This window comes from Patiria miniata, unplaced genomic scaffold (assembly GCF_015706575.1).
Source record: "Patiria miniata isolate m_02_andy unplaced genomic scaffold, ASM1570657v1 HiC_scaffold_13, whole genome shotgun sequence".
Classification (NCBI taxonomy): Eukaryota; Metazoa; Echinodermata; class Asteroidea; order Valvatida; family Asterinidae; genus Patiria; species Patiria miniata.
In genome coordinates, this window is record NW_024037051.1 from 7,325,191 (window position 1) to 7,342,587 (window position 17,397).

Here is a 17,397-nt window from a genome sequence, read left to right on the forward strand (position 1 = left end):
CACGTTGGACCTTATCAAAGATTACAAAATGTCTGAGGTGACCTCTTAACCTGACCCATAGTTATGGGGTCAAAGTAGGTCAACCAATTACTTATACGCAAAGCTTTCATCTTTATAGAGTTGAAGTGTACTGAACGTTAAATGTTAAAGTCATAGCTTGGTGCCGGTTGTGCTGCTTCAAGCAAGCTAAGCCATTTGCAGAAATTCTGTCTTTTCAATCTGTAGAATTCCTGTTGGAAGTTGGAAGTTTGTTCTTTTTTGCGCGTGAAACTTTATCATTAGCTTCAGTTGTTGTAGTTTTTTTTTTTATTAAGCATGGTTGTGTTTATCCTAGTGCTTAGTGGTGAGAATCTTTTGGTTCTTACAAACTTGCAGTGGTTTGCTTTAGAAGGTGGTGCACTTTGATGCATTCAGCTACCAACACCAGTGCATAAATGACTGCTTCTGAGACAATGAGAGCTAGTCCCATTGAACAACGCCTCAGTTGTATCCTGCTGCATTAGGTGACCACAGACTCTAGGTGGTTTGGTCTTGAGACTATTGGTCTCATGGATCGTGCTGCACTGTGCAGGCTTGTCACTTAGACAACTGTTACCTTTGGTAGGGTTTCTAGCAAAAGTACCCTGGATGATGTTCTGTTAATCACATATACTAAAATTGTGAGAGCGAGTTTGAAGAAACAATCTTGAAGCTGTGCAGTCGACAATTTCCCCAGTAAACAAGGCCTTTTCACACAGTCACCTCGCCTACCTGTGATGAAAATAACACTGGTTCAGCATAAGCGGAACCAGGTCCCAGCATGGGTAGGCAAGGCGTACCGTTCACACTTGCTGTAGAGTTTGGATGTTCTACCCGGGTAGAGCCTTCCAACCCTGGTCCTGACCTGGTCTAGACCAAGGCCTCTAGGCCTTTTCACACTGTCGCCTCGCCTACCTGTGATGAAAATAACACGGGTACAGCATAAGCGGAACCAGGTCCCAGCATGGGTGGGCAGGCGGACCGTTCACACCTGCTGTAGAGTTTGGATGTTCTACCCAGGTAGAGCCTTCCAACCAGGTTGGAGTTTACTTGTGTAGAGCACCAGACCCATGTAGAAACCATGTTAGATTCTTGCTAGTGTGACAGGGTCTGTGTTGGACCTGGGTCCAACATGGATATTTTTCAACAGTGTGAAAGCCATTTTGCTACGGAGCATTTGCAAAAACACCACAGTCATAGTTCCGCAGCCAAATTTATGGCAACTGGGTTCATCTATACCAGGTTTTGCAGCCTGAACTTGTAATTTCTTCAGCTTTCTAAACTTTGCCTCACAGTTCAGTTTGGCTTTGCTTGTTAATCCCGCAACCATGCATCATTTCTTTGCAGCTAATACCACCGACCCCTGCGTTAACAATGCCTGTGATATGAATGCTCGTTGTGTAGCCTCTGCTCAAGACGCTTATGAATGCTCCTGCCTTGAAGGCTACTCCGGTGATGGCTTTACATGCATGGGTAGATAGATGCTGATTGTTCTTCTTGTTTTGTTAAAATATTTTAAAATTCATCGATGTTTTCCCCAATTTTCCTCCTGCAGTGTCGCCAAACCCTTTTTTTTGGGGGGGGGGGGACAAGCTTCACATTCATTCAGTTAAATACTGGTACTATTACCTCTATAATGATTAGTGAACAATCTTAGTGTCATAATGTTTAGTCTGAAATTCAACAGTGGTGTTGTCTGGAAATTGGGCACAAAATTGGCCAAGTGTTCCCTAATGTGGCACACTTGAACAAATCCCGGAAATCCCCAAGTGAACATCAAAGAATTTCTTTAAATTGACGAAATTTGATAAACCATTATTATTTCCACTTACATATCCAACTATGTGTTTGTCAGAAAATTGTTTTCTTATACTTGGGCGCATTTTAAAAGGGTTCACTGCGCACTTCGCAGTAAAGTTGGAAAGTTACACCAGAGTGAAATTGCTCTCTTAACTTTGTAAAGGGTTGGTGAACTGAAGGTTTATGAACGGTAATGTTTAGAGCTTGATGAAATTTCACTCACTGTGAAATTTGATGCAAAGCCTTCAGAGGCAAAAATCAAAGTACCCTACGAGGGGCTGCTCCACGTTAGGGGACATCAACAATAGACAATTATCATGTGGCGGCCATCTTGATTTTTTCCCATTCAAATCAACGAAACCAAAGCGAGGCTGGAAGGAAAAATAGACTGGTTCCTTTTTGCACAAAACACATTATCATTCAGTACTGTTATTGCATACAGGGAACATGACTGAAATGGTTGCAACATGATGAAGGTCTATACACCACATGCACGGTTTAGTGGTCAAATCACTCAACGGATTTGTCTATACCATTATTGGTTTTGCAGCTTGAACTACATGTATTTCATTTTCTCAGCTTTCTAAACTTTGCTCCGTTTGGCTTTGCTTGTAAATCCTGCAACCATGCATCATTTCTTTGCAGCTAATACCACCGACCCCTGCGTTAACAATGCCTGTGATACGAACGCTCGTTGTGTAGCCTCCGCTCAAGACGCTTATGAATGCTACTGCTTTGAAGGCTACACTGGTGATGGCTTTACATGCGAGGGTAGATAGTGGCTGTTTTTTTTGTTTATTTTCTTGCTTTTGTGGTTTTTGTTTTAATGATGTGCATTTCTTTCTGCCTGTAAAAAAAAAAATTGCATGCAAGAGTAGCTAATTTTTTCCCTGAAAACTATAGTGGTGGTATAGTTATTGGCATTGTTAGTTACTATAAAACTTGAATAGTTAATATGACATTTAACAGTTGTTGACTGCTGTGATATGGGACCATGGGTCTCGCCAGGATTTTTATTCTACAGGGGGGCAAAGAACCCCCCCCCCCCAATCCCTATATTTTTTAGCATTTTCCCGATTGATCATTTTTTCGAGGGTGGGCAGGGATATTTGGCCCCCCCCCCCCAATCCATTAAATTAGCAACAATATGATTTTGCGCCTCTTTTTTGGGGGGGCTTGTCCAGGGGGAGGACAAGTGCCCCCCCTTGCCCCCCCCCCCCCTCCCCCCCTCACGACGCCCATGCATGGGATATGACATTTCTAACACCTGAGGGGCGCATAGCATCCGAGGTGAATGCGTCCCCGTGGGGGTTAAAAACGGCATGTCCCACATCACAGCAGTCAGCTATAGTTTTGTTATATCGTGCCAATGACTCAAAAAGATAAATGGTTGTAACTTACTGTGTGAGAAATAAATTAAATCACTGTGATGTAACCGTTGAAAACTGAAGGTTTTGATGTCCTGATGCGCAAAGCTAGTGCACTGGCAGATTCCACAACGCGCCCAATTCACGCATTGCGATATCACCCTCAGCGTCTGACATGCATTGTTATTGTCCAACCACATGGCCGTCCTAGACCAATGAAATTACAGTATCCAAGCACACGATATAACAAATCAGTTAATTAAATCATTATATTTTTCAAGGGTCAAATATACCTCTAAAACATAATTCAGACTGTTAAAACTTATTTCTTTGATTTCTTTTTGTTCCACATATTCAAAATTGCATTCAGACCATTATTGTGACCAATATTATGGCAATTTATTATGAACCCTAACTAAGGCCAAAAAAAAAAAGTCTCCGGTTTCTGGTATGCGCGCGTCGCCGTAGCCATGCGCGTCGGCAAAATGAAAAAGTTTTTTTTTCAATACAAGATGATGTTTCAAAACCGCCAAACTTTAACGTGTTTTTAGATGGGGTTATGATCGAGAATAAGATTTATGTGGCCTCTCTGGACTCCCATATATTTGCACTAAGTTTAGTCGGGCACCATTTGCAGTCATCAGCCGACATTTGAAGCAAAAAAAAAAAAAAAAAAAAAAAAGCCGCGTCGCCGCACCACTATTGGGGCAAGCTCCATACCAGAAACCGGAGACTTTTTTTTTTTGGCCTAAGGTACTGCATTAAAATATCCCATGAGTTGTTGACGTGTTTTAATTATTCTCTCATTGATAGGTTTGTCTTTTTCTCTTTTTTTTATCCCAAATTTTGTTTCTTCGCTTATAGCCGAGCAGATAAATTTCTGTGCCAACAACAACTGTGATCGAAATGCCCGGTGTGTACCAACTCAGACGGGATACCAGTGCTTTTGTAACCAAGGCTACGAAGGAGACGGCTACTCTTGCCGAGGTACGGGATTTTTGAAATTGTTTGTATTGAATCCAGCGGAAGTAGTCTTAAATAGCTTCAGACGCACAGTTGGCAATTTCCGTTTTCTTATTCGGTGAAGCGCGCGCAAGTGTTGACATGACGCACACGCGTGTGCGGTTGCTTTAATTCGTCGTATCAGTGTGCCTCATTGCGTAGCTGCAATTGGCTGAGTGAGAACGTGTCTCGGACACTGAATTCAGGCCCAACTCAAAACATGATTAAGCAAATTTTGATTTGAAATAAAGATCCTAGAATGATGTTTTTCTCCAAATATACAGCTGAAGCTGAGCTGAAACTTCATCAGGTTTAGTTGTTCAGCAAACGTACAAAACGCACAAATTAGAAATGATGGACTGAATCTTTAAGACGAGTCGGGGGTAATGGTTTTGTATTACTAGGATAGGCATTAGTAAACCCTTTGTGCAATCAGTATTACTAATTCATAAATACCTCAGGCAGTTTAGCTATTCCTATTGGTCGAGAGCCCGTCACGGTCTTAAACGGATGATAAAGACATGGCTAGCTGGTCTTAAACACTTTTCCAGTGTCACAATAAAATGTGGACTTCTTAAAATCCAGTGCCTCTTACTGTTTCATTGGTTGAATGTTCACAATCCTCACGTAGGCATGCGCAACACTACCAGCGAGTCAGAATTTTATAGTTCTAAATGCAAAACGCCCCAGGTGCGTTCTGCGCGACATCACGCAGAACATGCTACGCCAAAGGGTTGTTTACATCTTACTCGCCAGCTGAACACTCCATTATTTTGCTAGAGGGATGTTTCAAAAAGTATGAAGTTAACTTGTTGAACAAAATCGGGATTTTTTGAACGAATTAGTTGATTTTTTTTTACCGAAAAGGTATTTATGAATGGGAATAAATATGTGCTCGGTCGGTATTTATCACTCTGTTTAAGACCGCTTAGAGTCTGGGTGCTGATAATTACCCTCGCCTCCGGCTCGGGTAATTATCAACACCCAGACTCTAAGCGTTCTTAAACAGAGTGATAAAAACCTCCGGAGCACACATTTATTCCCTTAATTAAAATAAGGCCAATGAGGGGAAAAAACAGCTTCTTGTCCCTGCTCACTTCCTTTTCCTGCCCACTTCTTTTTTTTTTTTTTTATAAATTCATACATTCGCAATATATTTGTTTCCAACAAATTATAGTTATGTAGAAAGGGTAATCGCTCCTTGGACACAATTTTGTATTGGGAAAAGAGTCGAGAAAAGGGAATCTGCCATCTTGAATAATCCGCCATCTTGGGGAAAGGGGGGGGGGAGGGGCACCTCCTTCAAAAGAAAAAGCCTAGATGAGAAACCTTTTTTTTACTTGGCCTAACAAAGAACACGCTCGGGACACCAGCACTGCATAAGTTTGATTGTAATCAAGCCGATAAGAAGTCGACCATAACTTAAATCATAAGTAAGCCACAAATAACAGGATGAACAACAACATAGGAATGCCTTTGTCAAAGACCAAGCTTGGGTAAAAGAATTAATCTCTTGTTCTCTTTTTGGTCACTTTTTAACTTTCCAGCCACGCAAATCGACAGATGTGCCAACAATGCGTGCGATGTCAACGCCTATTGTGTGTCTACAGCCAGCGCATACAATTGCTACTGCAACGATGGTTTCAGCGGTGACGGTTTTGTCTGTCGAGGTATGATAGTTTTTTAAGCAGAAAAATGGTCGAAGAAAAAAGGCGTCAGTGAATTCAAAACCAGGGATGTTTCGATCCATAGTAACCTCACTATCATAAACACCGCAAAAAAAGAAAGTCTACACTCATTGGAGGGGACATAATTTTGAATCTGATCGTCGTATGATGACGCCATGTATGTAGACCTTTGTGGAATTTGGTTAGCTACATTTTGATACCCCATTTGCTACCAAAGACACTAAATTATCCAAGATTGACAACGGTTTATGAAAAAAGATGCAGTTTGAAAAGTTGTAAATTTAATAGATCACACGAGGAGAAATAGCTTAGCACAAACAGGTGTGCCCGTTAATGGCCCCTTAAAGACTGCACAGTGCCCGAACAAACCGCGAGTAATTCAATTTCGCGTGCTCCCATGCATACAACAAGCACTGTGCGATCGATATTCCCTGCCATTCGTTTTGGGCAGTATAACATTGTCACGCAGCAATTTTCCCCTGCGTACTCTTTAAATTAGCAACTTTTCAAACTGCATCATTTTTCATAAATCGTTGTCAATCTTGAAAAATTTACAGTATTTGGTAGCAAACGGGGTATCAAAATGTAGCTAACAACATTCCCAAAAAGTATATACAAAATGATGTTATCATAAGATGATCAAATTCAAAATAATGACCCCTCCAATGAGTATGGACTTTATTTTTGCGGTGTTTAGTTTATCTCACTGGGCTACTGTGGTAGCTTGACGACAGCCTTTCTTTGAAAAACAAGGTAATGTAGCCCAAATTCTATAATAATGGTTCGATGCGATTTGCTCTTTCTTCATGAATAAACATAATTTTCCCATCGATACTACTGAATTATTCATGAAAATATCTTCACCTGCCTTTGGGGGGAAAAAAAACATGTGTGCTACATACACTCAGGCGCTGATCCGGGGGGGGGGGGGGGCTGTTTTTGCTCTGATAAAAAAAAAATGATGACACTTATATTAATAATAATTACCTGTTGGCTGTCTGCAACACTCCGACACAGAGGCGTAGCACAGAACAGCGCCCACATTAGAAGAAGGGTACCAGCTGACCAGCTGATATACTGATTAAAACAAAATCTGACGGGCCTGACCCCCCCTTCAAAAATTCCTGGATCCGCCCCTGACACTATGTGCTGTGCCTTTGTGATGAAAGTTAGTAATCGTCCACTTCTTTTTACAAGCTTAAATTGTTGTATTATGCTGCCCAAGAAACAATGTAATAAATTGAATTGTTACTGATGTACTTTTCACATTGATAGAAATTGTCGATCCCTGTGCCAATAACAACTGTGATGTCAACGCCCGCTGTGTACCGTCTCAGTCGGGGTACCAGTGCTACTGCAACCAGGGATTCAACGGGGATGGGTTCACATGTCAAGGTGAGAACAGTGTGTAATGGACAATTTCTGTGGTCGTATTTGAAAGAAAGTGCCAAACGGCTCCGCGCATGTACAGTAGAGGGCTCTGCGTCACCACTGGTAACATATTTTTCCAAAAAAAGTCCCCATAACACCCTCAATACATAGTAAAAAGGCATGTTTAGGAATTATGTTAGCTTTGTTCACAGTGCTGTATTTCCAACAATCAAATGATATTTTGGTGATCTGTAATAACTCTTCTTCATTTTTGCAGTGTTGGACCTTCCATACTTTTGCAACCTGTGGTTGGCAAAATTTGCAGTTTGCCAACCAAGAATAGAAAGGTCTATACCTAGAAACATTGCCGTACTGTTGTTATAACTAGTAATTGTGGATTAAATGAATTATGTATTAAGTAGTCAATGACCAAGTTGTTCTACTTTAAACTCAGCAATTGTTGATTACCGCTGCCGCAACAATCGGTGTTCGGTCAACGCCCGCTGTATCCCCACACGGACCAGCTACAGGTGCCGTTGCAATGCTGGTTACCAAGGGAACGGCTTCACGTGCCGAGGTACCAGACCAAAATACTGATAGTCAGGTGGCAGTCAGTTTAGTGTTGTTGCAACGAGATTTTTAATCTGCCTAAAACTTGCACTGATATGGGGATTTGGAGATTTGTCATGGCGCGAATGCGTTTGTGACTCATCATCACAAAATGAGCATAAAGTCAGACTTTTTAAGAAGTGAGATATTTGTATTTCTGGATTCTGTAGAACAAGAGCTTTCTAATGGTGTATAATGTTGGGGGTACTGAGTTCAGTTACGGAACTAAAGTAAAAAAAAAAGAAGTCAAGTCTGTCAAGAGCCAATGTGGACCATCAGGCCGGCGTTTATCTCTGTTTTCAGTAGCATGAAACGACTGAGAATATGTCTACTCCCCCTGGATGGGATGCCAGTCCATCGCAGGTTACTCCCCAGCTAATGCCGGTACCCATTTATACTCCTGGGTGGAGAGAGGCAAGTTGGGTGAAGTGGCTTTCCCAAGGACACACGAACGGAACTAAAGACCACCGACTAAATTGAAGTTGTCAAACTGAAGTTTGAGAAAATGGCATTTAAAAATCCCATTGTATAACAGGGAATGAATTGTCAAGTAATAAAATGGGATGAAAGTAGGTTTTACAGATGTTTGATAGAGCAACTAAAAAAAAAAAATGGGTGGGGGGGGGATGGGAAAAGCAGAACAGGACTTACAGATTGAGGTTCACCTGGAAACAAAAAATCAACCACCCTTTCAAATATTGGTTTTGCATCACTATACTGCAAAATGGCAATTTCTGACTCATTTGTGATGACAGGTTACATGTATGTATGCATGCACAGTGAACAAATACGATCAATTTTAGGAAAAATATGCAAAAATGTGCATCTAACTATTCTGCCAATTTTTGTGGTGGATTCACAAACCTCCACTTTTTTTGTGCACGGATATCGGCAGCTACCTATTAGGCCCCTTGCCCATCGGACACACACAAGGGAATAATCATGTTCCAATCAGTGGCGCACTCAGGATTTTGCTTTGGGGGAGGCTCACAATTTTTTTCCCCCAGATCTTTTAGAAGTTAAATTGGGGGGGGGGGGACTATTTTGACGTTGGTGGCGTCACTTACACCACTATTATACTACTCGAAAATAGGCCACATACATATCACCAAGGTGACTAAAAAAAATTTTTGACAACCTCTTCGGGGGGGGGGGGGGGGGGGGGTCTCAAGCCCCCTGAGGCCCCCCTTGTGTGCACCACTGGTTTCAATGATGTACATTATGCATAGAGTTCATACCCAATCTTTAAATCTATTGCCAAAATTTGAGATACCAAGTTTTTATTGAAATCGGATATTAGGCAGATTCCAAATATTTTGTTGCAACATTTTAGCTACTGGTAGGTGTTCTATTGCTTGATACTGTGGCCAATTACTGCACAGGTCACGGCATATGTAGACAATAGAATTAAAAAAAAATAATGTATAGAATAGAAAAAAAGAAATTTTAAAAGTTTATTGTTTCTTCTGTCTTTTCCAAGTTGTTGTAGCTGCGAACCATTCAAATTGTAGCTAATGGTAGAATATTGCGTAGAATGTTTTTGCTATCCATGCAAATAGCGAAAGATTGCGCTGGAAGTATGGATGCACACTGGTAACAGTTAACTAAGCGTAGCAGGGTTTTTGAAGCAAGGGCTGTTGTGACTAACAGTCATACATATTGCATTAGTAACAAGAATTGTATTAACCATGACCGTCTGCTTGTAATCTTCTGTAGATATATAGTCAGGAAATCTTACTTCTATTAATTCAATGCTGAGTGCCTGTAAAATTGGTTCGATATGAGAAGGCGTCTCCACAAGCAACATTAACCTTTTCCAAAAAATCACAATAGCCACATTTTGGAGATAGAATAAGCATAAGCTCCTGATGGACGCCCGCTTTTCATCCAATTCGTGAAAACTTCAAAGGTGCTACGTACCAAAAATATTCCCACAAGTACGCTTAAAGGGAAAATACAACATTTGCAAACATCAAAAAATAAAACCACCAAATGATTTTGAAATACCTTGCTGGACTGTTAGTGAATGACAGTCTAAAGCATCCTGTAACATCATGGCACCTGGTGAGCTTCAAGAAAAGTGGTATTTTTGTATCATTTCCAACGCTGGTCAGCTGACCAGCGTTAGAAAAAAAACTGGCTTTTTTTCAAATACTGGCCCCAATTGACCATATTTAGTTAGTCCGCATTTGTTTGCAATCAATTACACACCTATGAACGGGTACAAGCCAGGTAGACTGGTTCCCTGACCTTACAATTCCACAATGTCTATAAACTGCTCCGTTTCATCTTAAATGGAGCCAGGGAACCAAACTACAGGGAAATGATTGTTTTTCTTGGTTTTATAGCATCTAAGAACCCAAAACGTCAAAAAAGTCAGTGTAACAATATTTGCTATATATTACCGTACCAAAACCACAAATCCATCAATTTCTGTAAATTACAGCAAAAGCAAATGATGTATATTCCCTTTAAAGGTTAATGTTATAAGCAACAACAGTTAAGTTGGATTTCAAATTTGGTTGATATGAATTTTACGGACCATGTCACCTGTGACATCACACAGACACGGTACCGACTGGCAATCTTATTTCAAGCATCTTATTTTTCCCACATTAAACACTTAATGTTTTTAAACCAGTCATATTTCAAGAGATCTACAGGGTGGTACAAAAAAAAGGAAACCCACTTTTGACAGCAATTTTCACCTACTTGTTGAGCATATTTCAAAAATTCAATTTAATGGTGTTAAAATAATGATCTTTAAACATAAGTGACGAAAAAACAATTGCAAATGCATATTTTGTCTCTGAGATATGGAAGTTTAAACATTTCATGAGCCAAACCTGTTTGTCCATGGACACCTTTATTCCATCCTCTTGACTGAGCTCCGGAGCTTGATTTGAGGACAAAAACCACTACACTAGACTTGCACGTGGAGAATATTGATTTTAGTGACTTATATTCAAATTAGCATTATAACACTATTATTGCGATTTTTTTAAAAGATTTTTTTCAATATGTATGGTTGAAAAGCTATACTTTACTACATTATATAAAACAGTTCAAATAAGTTAAAGGGAATGTACATTGGCTTTTGCTGTAATTTTCAGAAATGAACTACCGGTATGTGAGGAAAACTGGTGCCATAATTTTACAGGATGCTTTAGACTGTCGTTTACCAACATCCTAGTAAGGTATTTCGTAAAAACTTGGTAGTTTTATTTTTCGATGTTTGCAAATGTTGTATATTCCCTTTAAGTAAGTAGGTTAAAATTCCAGTTAAGGCCAAAAAAAAAAAATTTGGTCTCTGGTCAGACCAAAGTTCCGGAATTGACGCGGCCACGCAGCTTTTTTTTTTTTTTTTTGCTTTTTTTTTTTTCTCTTCAAGCTTGGATTGTACAGACAAGGTGGGGTACTATTTTGCTTTTTTGGTGTCCTCATGTACATCGGTGTCCTCCATAATTTGCCTTGGTGCTGTTGATCATTTGCCTTGGTGCAACTTCCCATTCCTTGGTGCTCTTTGGTAAAAAAAAAATGAGGAGGTGCAGAAATAGAGAGCGCTGTTGGAGCTACCGCGGAACATTTTGGAAAAAAAAAGATCGACGCGCATGCTTAAAATCGACGCGCGCGCTGACCAGAGACCGACTTATTTTTTTTTTTGGCCTAAAAGTGGGTTTCCTTCTTTTGCATAACCCTGTATATGCAGTGCAGAAAAAAACAGTGTACAGAAACTTGGCATCATGTGATCACATCATCAAATTTTGTAAACAAATGTGACATGGTTTATAGAGGAGATGTTGGCAGCTCTGTTGGGATACTTACGGGAGCCAATTATGGATACATTATGATGTGGAGATAAATGATGCTTTATTTAATTTACAAGCTGCTCGCTATTTTGAAGGAAATGAACAGACTAACAGGTTTGAATATTCATTTGTACTGTTGTATTGTTCTCTGGCATTAATTTCAGGCATATGCTGCATTTCATTTACTTCATATTTCGCATGCCCAAGTCACACACTTGTTTTGCTGAGAGTCCTGAACTTTGGCAAAATAATTTAACCCCTACTTCACCACAGTACATGAATTGTGGGTTGCAGTCATATCGTGTGTAAGCCTATGCGCAGCAAGATTTTAAAAAATGTTGCGAACACCAAAAACATGATCTGTCTGGAATGTAGCACATGTAATTTCATCCGTACTGTCTAAAAGTACATGCTGCTAAAACAAGGGGGGGGGGGGAGCTGATATTGGACACAAAAACTGTGCTGACAAAAACGATCGAGCACAACCCGTTTTGAGCTGTCACGTGCATTCTTAGTACAAAATTTGTTCGGAGAAACATGGTAATTGTTTAACAAATGTCCAGTGTTCAACAGTATCGTAACTTCATCCTTTTCAAAAGTGTCTTATATTGCTTGTGTTTGTAGATAGCATCAATATCTGTTATTCACATCTTTTTGCGACATCGTGGAAATGATTCTGTGGTGTTCATAATATGGAATATGGGATTCTGTGGTGGTTGGTGCACAGCTAAGATTGTGGCCATCATCTCATTGGTCCTAGCAATTTTTTTTCTGGAGCACTGGGATACATTTAAAAAAAAAAACCAAAAAGAAAGTCCACACTCATTGGAAGAATCATAATTCTGAATCTGATTGTCTTATGAGGACGTCATTTATGTACATCTTTGGAGAATGTTGTTAGCTATATTTTGATACCCGGTTTGCTACCAGAGACTGTAAATTGTCCAAGATTGACAACATTTTATGAACAACAGTGCAGTTTGAAAAGTTGCAATTTTAAAGAGCGCGCGAGTGGAAATCGCTGCGTGACAATATTACACTGCCCAGAACGAAAGGCGGGGAATACCAATCGCAAAGTGCTTGTATGCATGGTAGCACTCGACATTGAATTATTACCCGCGCTTTGTTCAGGCACTGTGCAGTCGATAGGGGCCAATTGCAGGCATGTGTGTTTGCGCTAAGCAACTTCTCCTCGCATAACCTTTACATTTGGAAGATTTCAAACTACATCATTTTTCATAAACCATTGTCAATCTTGGACGGTTTACAGTCTTTAGTAGCAAACTGGGTATCAAAATGTTGCTAAGAAAATTTGCCAAAGGTGTATATAAATGACTTCATCATAAAACAATCAGATTCAAAATTATGACCCCTCAAATGAGTGGTTTTTGGGGGGTTTTTTGGTGGTGGTTAGTCAAGTTTTACTGTGCTACCTTAATTCCATATGCATGAAATAGCTTGTGAAAGTCAATGCGGTGTCTGAAATTCACGGCATAATATTCATTTTTTTTTTAATGGAAATTATTTTTTTCTCATTCAATGCAGCTTTAATAGCTATCTTGGTGCATTGAATATTGTTTTATTTTTCTCATGTTTTCACCCTTTTTTCTTGTACATGATATTTACTATTTTAACAAGTGACATTGCCCAGCACTAGCTGACTTCATGCTGTGCGAAAGTCGTCTGTATTTTGGAAAAATTCCTTGGGTCTAGTTTGGGAGTTGCTTAAAAATGTTAACACATTTGCATGTAGATTTACTTAAACAGACTTCTCTTAGAGTTTTTTTCTCTTTTTGTCCATTCCATGCTGCTTAATATTCCAGCAGTAGTCAGCTGAATCAGTTTAAAAAAATGAACTGAATGGAATCCTCAATGCAACTCTTGAGCGTCTACACTGTCTACCGCTAAGGATCAATGTTTGGTTTTTTATTTTCAGCCGTGTCTGTGGACCTGTGCTATAACAACCGCTGTGACTTCAACGCGGAGTGTTCGCCGGCACAAGATGGCGGTTATTCCTGTACTTGTAACCAGGGCTATGAAGGCGACGGCTTCACCTGTAGAAGTAAGTCCTGCAAACCGAGTTTTGCAAAATAAGAAAAGTCCTCTTCTTGTCCAGTTTTATGCCATAAAAAATGCATAAACGAACATAAATACATTTATCTTCAAGTAAACTTGAATCCGCGATCCTGATTGGTCGATCCATGGCAACAAGCCGTGCTACATGTAACCATGTAGCACAGCCTCGATCCATACCGCACTCCGCGTTTTCCGCTTTTCTAAGATGCAAGCGACATTCCAGCTGCATGCGCTACACCGCTAAAAGGTTTGCGTAAAGCTTGCTAGTTCCATCTTTACTGTGCGTCAAGTTTGCTTGAAGATAAATTCGTCATCATGCTCGCGCTCGTGGAACACGGAAAATGTGGTGCGTCTGTGTCCCACGTACTACGAGGCCAAATGCATTGAATAATCATGAATTAGCCTGAAATATTGCAGTTGAAGTGTTCTTTCAGCAAAACGAAAACAATTCACATGCATCCCTATGAGAATTGTTTTCGTTTTGCTGAAAGAACACTTAATTTCTTTGTGATCAATGGACAGAACTTTAAAGGGAATATACATCATTTGCTTTTACTGTAATTTTCAGAAATGGATGGAATTGGGGGGTTGGAAATATATAGCAAATTTAGTTACACTGACTTTTTTGAGGTTTTGGGTTCGAAAATGCAATAAAAACCAAGAAAAACAATCATTTTCTTGTAGTCTGGTTCCCTGACTCCATATAAGAAGAAACAGAGCAGTTTACATACATTGGGGAATTGTAAGGTCAGGGAACCAGTCTAGCTGGCTCGTACCCGTTCATAGGTTTGTAATCGATTGCAAACAAGTGCGATGGTCAATTGGGGCCAGTATTTGGAAAAAAAGCCAGTTATTTCCAACGCTGATCGGCCGATCAGCGTTGGAAATTGATACAAAAATACCACTTTTCTTGAAAATGACATTATACCAGGTGCCATGATTTTACAGGATGCTTTACACTGTCATTCACTAACAGTCCAGCAAGGTATTTCAAAATGATTTGGTAGTTTTATTTTTTGATGTTTGCAAATGTTGTATTTTCCCTTTAAACCAGTGTTTGTGTTCAAAAGTACACGAGTGATTTGAATGACTCTTGTACTAAAAGAAAGCTCATTGATATCCTTAGGCTTTCATATCCTAGATTTTGAAAGTGCTACAGGCAAAACTTCATTCAAAAATTGGTCCTGCCATTTGGGTTCGGGGTTTTTTTTTTCTCACCTCGTATACCATGATATTGAATAGTAAATTATGTGTAGTGAAATCTTGGCAGTTACACTAAAGGATAATGGCACCTCCCAACTGTTCAACTGATGTCAGAAAGTACATCTTACCCTATATTCATATCAGTGAATGAAAGGTTTGCGGAAACACCACGTGCTAATAATTTCTCAACTAAGAGAATGGTTCTGAAAAGAACCAGAGGTATAAACTCGACGTTCTGGTCAAAATCAATGAAATCAATGAAGCGAAATCAATGAAGTGTGAAGTTGCATCCTGTGTGGATGCCAAGTAGCTGGGGAGCCTAGAGTAAGCTTGGTGTGCCCATTGAAGTGGAACAGTAGGGTTGCAGTCTAAGTAGAGGGAGGACCTAGGGTATAGGAGACCCATCAGTCTTAGGTGATAGCGGAGGACCTAGGGTATAGGAGACCCATCAGTGTGGAGGAGTGGCAGCCAGATGTCGTTGAGGTGAAACCCGATGTCTTACGGAACTGTGTTTTACTTGCGGATCTCGATGGCTTCTAGTATACATCTTGGATGCCAGAACTGGATTGGTGCAATGATTTCAGCCGCGTCCCAATCAACTTTGTGGTCGTTGATGTGGGAATGTTTGACAATGGCCGATTTGTCAAAATCCCCTCGCCGTCCATGTGCTCTGTGTTCTTTGAGCCTAGTGGGGAGGTTCCGACCAGTTTCCCCGATGTAGACTTTGCCGCATTCACATGGAATGCGGTAGACTCCCGGCTTGGAGGAGTCGTCCTGCTTGTCCTTGTGAGTGTGGAGGCTGCCTTGGAGCTTGTTGCCTGATGGGTGGTACACCTTGACGCCGGCTTGTCGGAGGATGCGTTGGACATGATGAGAAGCTGGACCTATGTGCGGAGGAGTGACTGAGGGAGATACAGTGGAAGGACCTTGGGTAGAGGAGACCCATTGGTGTTTCCGCAAACCTTTCATTCATTAGTATCTCCACCATGCAAAGCCTCAAATCTTACTGATATTCATATCCTCATTCCTTTAGACACACTGGTCAACCTGTGTTCAGCCTGTGACGCCAGTGCCCAGTGCATACCAGAGGGGCGTGGATTCAGGTGTGTCTGCAGGTCAGGCTTCCAGGGAAATGGACTCGTCTGTGAAGGTAGGAACCTTTAAATGGTGTTTCCAAACCTAGCCGACATCCCAGTTTTGGCTTTAAGATTTTATACCCCCATGTTTAAATACCCTGGTTCTCTGTCATATGGATTCCTTTGGGGAACTAACCCAACGGGCAGCTTTTCATGTGCAACCTCTATGAGAGAACACGGCGAAAACAGGCTCATTTTCACATCTCTCGCCGCCACTACATTATTCGACAGTGTACCTTAGTTCTCACTACAGTATGACCCAACAATATATTCTTACAGAAAATGAAACAAAAACTAAATAAAACTCTGATTTTCCCTTGCCAAAATTATGTTGAACACTGCATTTTTAGTCATAAATCTCCCAGTTTTGTGTGTAAACCACGTGATCAGCCAAGAACTGGTCCATTTATATCATCACAACATTCAATAACGCCACCTGGGAGCTTAGTTCTCTCGAGTCATTCTTTGTCTCGTCAGCTTTCTAACAATATAAGCCTTATTGTGATTGGTTGAGGCAAAGGTTCGCCCATAATCATTCACAAAAGAATTGTTCATCTAAACTCCATTAAAATTTGCCGTTGCTCATGGCTGAGCACGTAGGGTCTGTTTATTGGACATGTGCATACACACAGCGCATACACACAGCCTGGGAGTTCTTATCGCTATGTCCAAGGTCATCTGGCTGTACTGCACTTTTGGCTGGTTCACATGGGGTCCTTTTGACCACAAAGGTTTTGATATGAGGTCTTTCTTCAGCAGTAAATCATCAAATTTTCTAATGTTCGGCCAAATTTAGGTGCATATGATGTGGGTGTAATACTAAATGTTTTAAAATGATTCCATATTGTATCCATAGCTGGAGATTAAGCCGAGATGTGAAAACTGGCTCTTGACCTTATCCCATCTCTTAGTATTACACAAGCGGTGCCCTATTTCGTGGAAGTACTTAGTGGAAAATATTTATTGGCAACGTTGGCAATTATTAATGTTTAAAGCGGAAATTGGCAGTAAGAAACAACTTGACATCACATGACGTTTTGCACGTTCTTTTTTTCAGATATTGACGAGTGTTCCCAGTCTGGTGCCGCGTGTCATCGATATGCTACATGCTATAATGTGCGTGGTAGCTTCTCTTGCTACTGCCAGCCAGGCTATGAAGGCGACGGGTTCTCCTGTCAAGGTAAGAAGAAGTTTTTTCCCTTTGGGTGGGAAAAGTTTTCAATTTTGTATTTTTTATTTGCATTGAGATGGAAAATGTTTGGACTTGATGAAGCTTTTGTCATTACACAAACAGCTCGTGCTTGTTTCTTTGCAAAAC

At 40.5% G+C, this 17,397-nt stretch overlaps 1 protein-coding gene across 27 annotated transcripts in view; it reads left to right on the top strand.

Moving 5' to 3' along the window:
* The window catches only part of LOC119721169 (fibropellin-1-like), a 56,507-nt gene that overhangs the window by 27,638 nt on the left and 11,472 nt on the right, over positions 1-17,397 (top strand). For 23 of the 27 annotated variants that reach the window (XM_038191043.1, XM_038191040.1, XM_038191046.1 and 20 more), the window contains 8 exons: positions 1,366-1,491; positions 2,464-2,589; positions 4,050-4,172; positions 5,735-5,857; positions 7,151-7,270; positions 13,601-13,726; positions 15,977-16,093; positions 17,137-17,259. In XM_038191043.1, coding sequence (XP_038046971.1) covers positions 1,366-1,491; positions 2,464-2,589; positions 4,050-4,172; positions 5,735-5,857; positions 7,151-7,270; positions 13,601-13,726; positions 15,977-16,093; positions 17,137-17,259 — 984 coding nt within the window. The remainder of the gene's footprint in view (positions 1-1,365; positions 1,492-2,463; positions 2,590-4,049; positions 4,173-5,734; positions 5,858-7,150; positions 7,271-13,600; positions 13,727-15,976; positions 16,094-17,136; positions 17,260-17,397) is intronic. The other 4 variants (XM_038191054.1, XM_038191056.1, XM_038191059.1 and 1 more) reach the window with 2 other exon arrangements.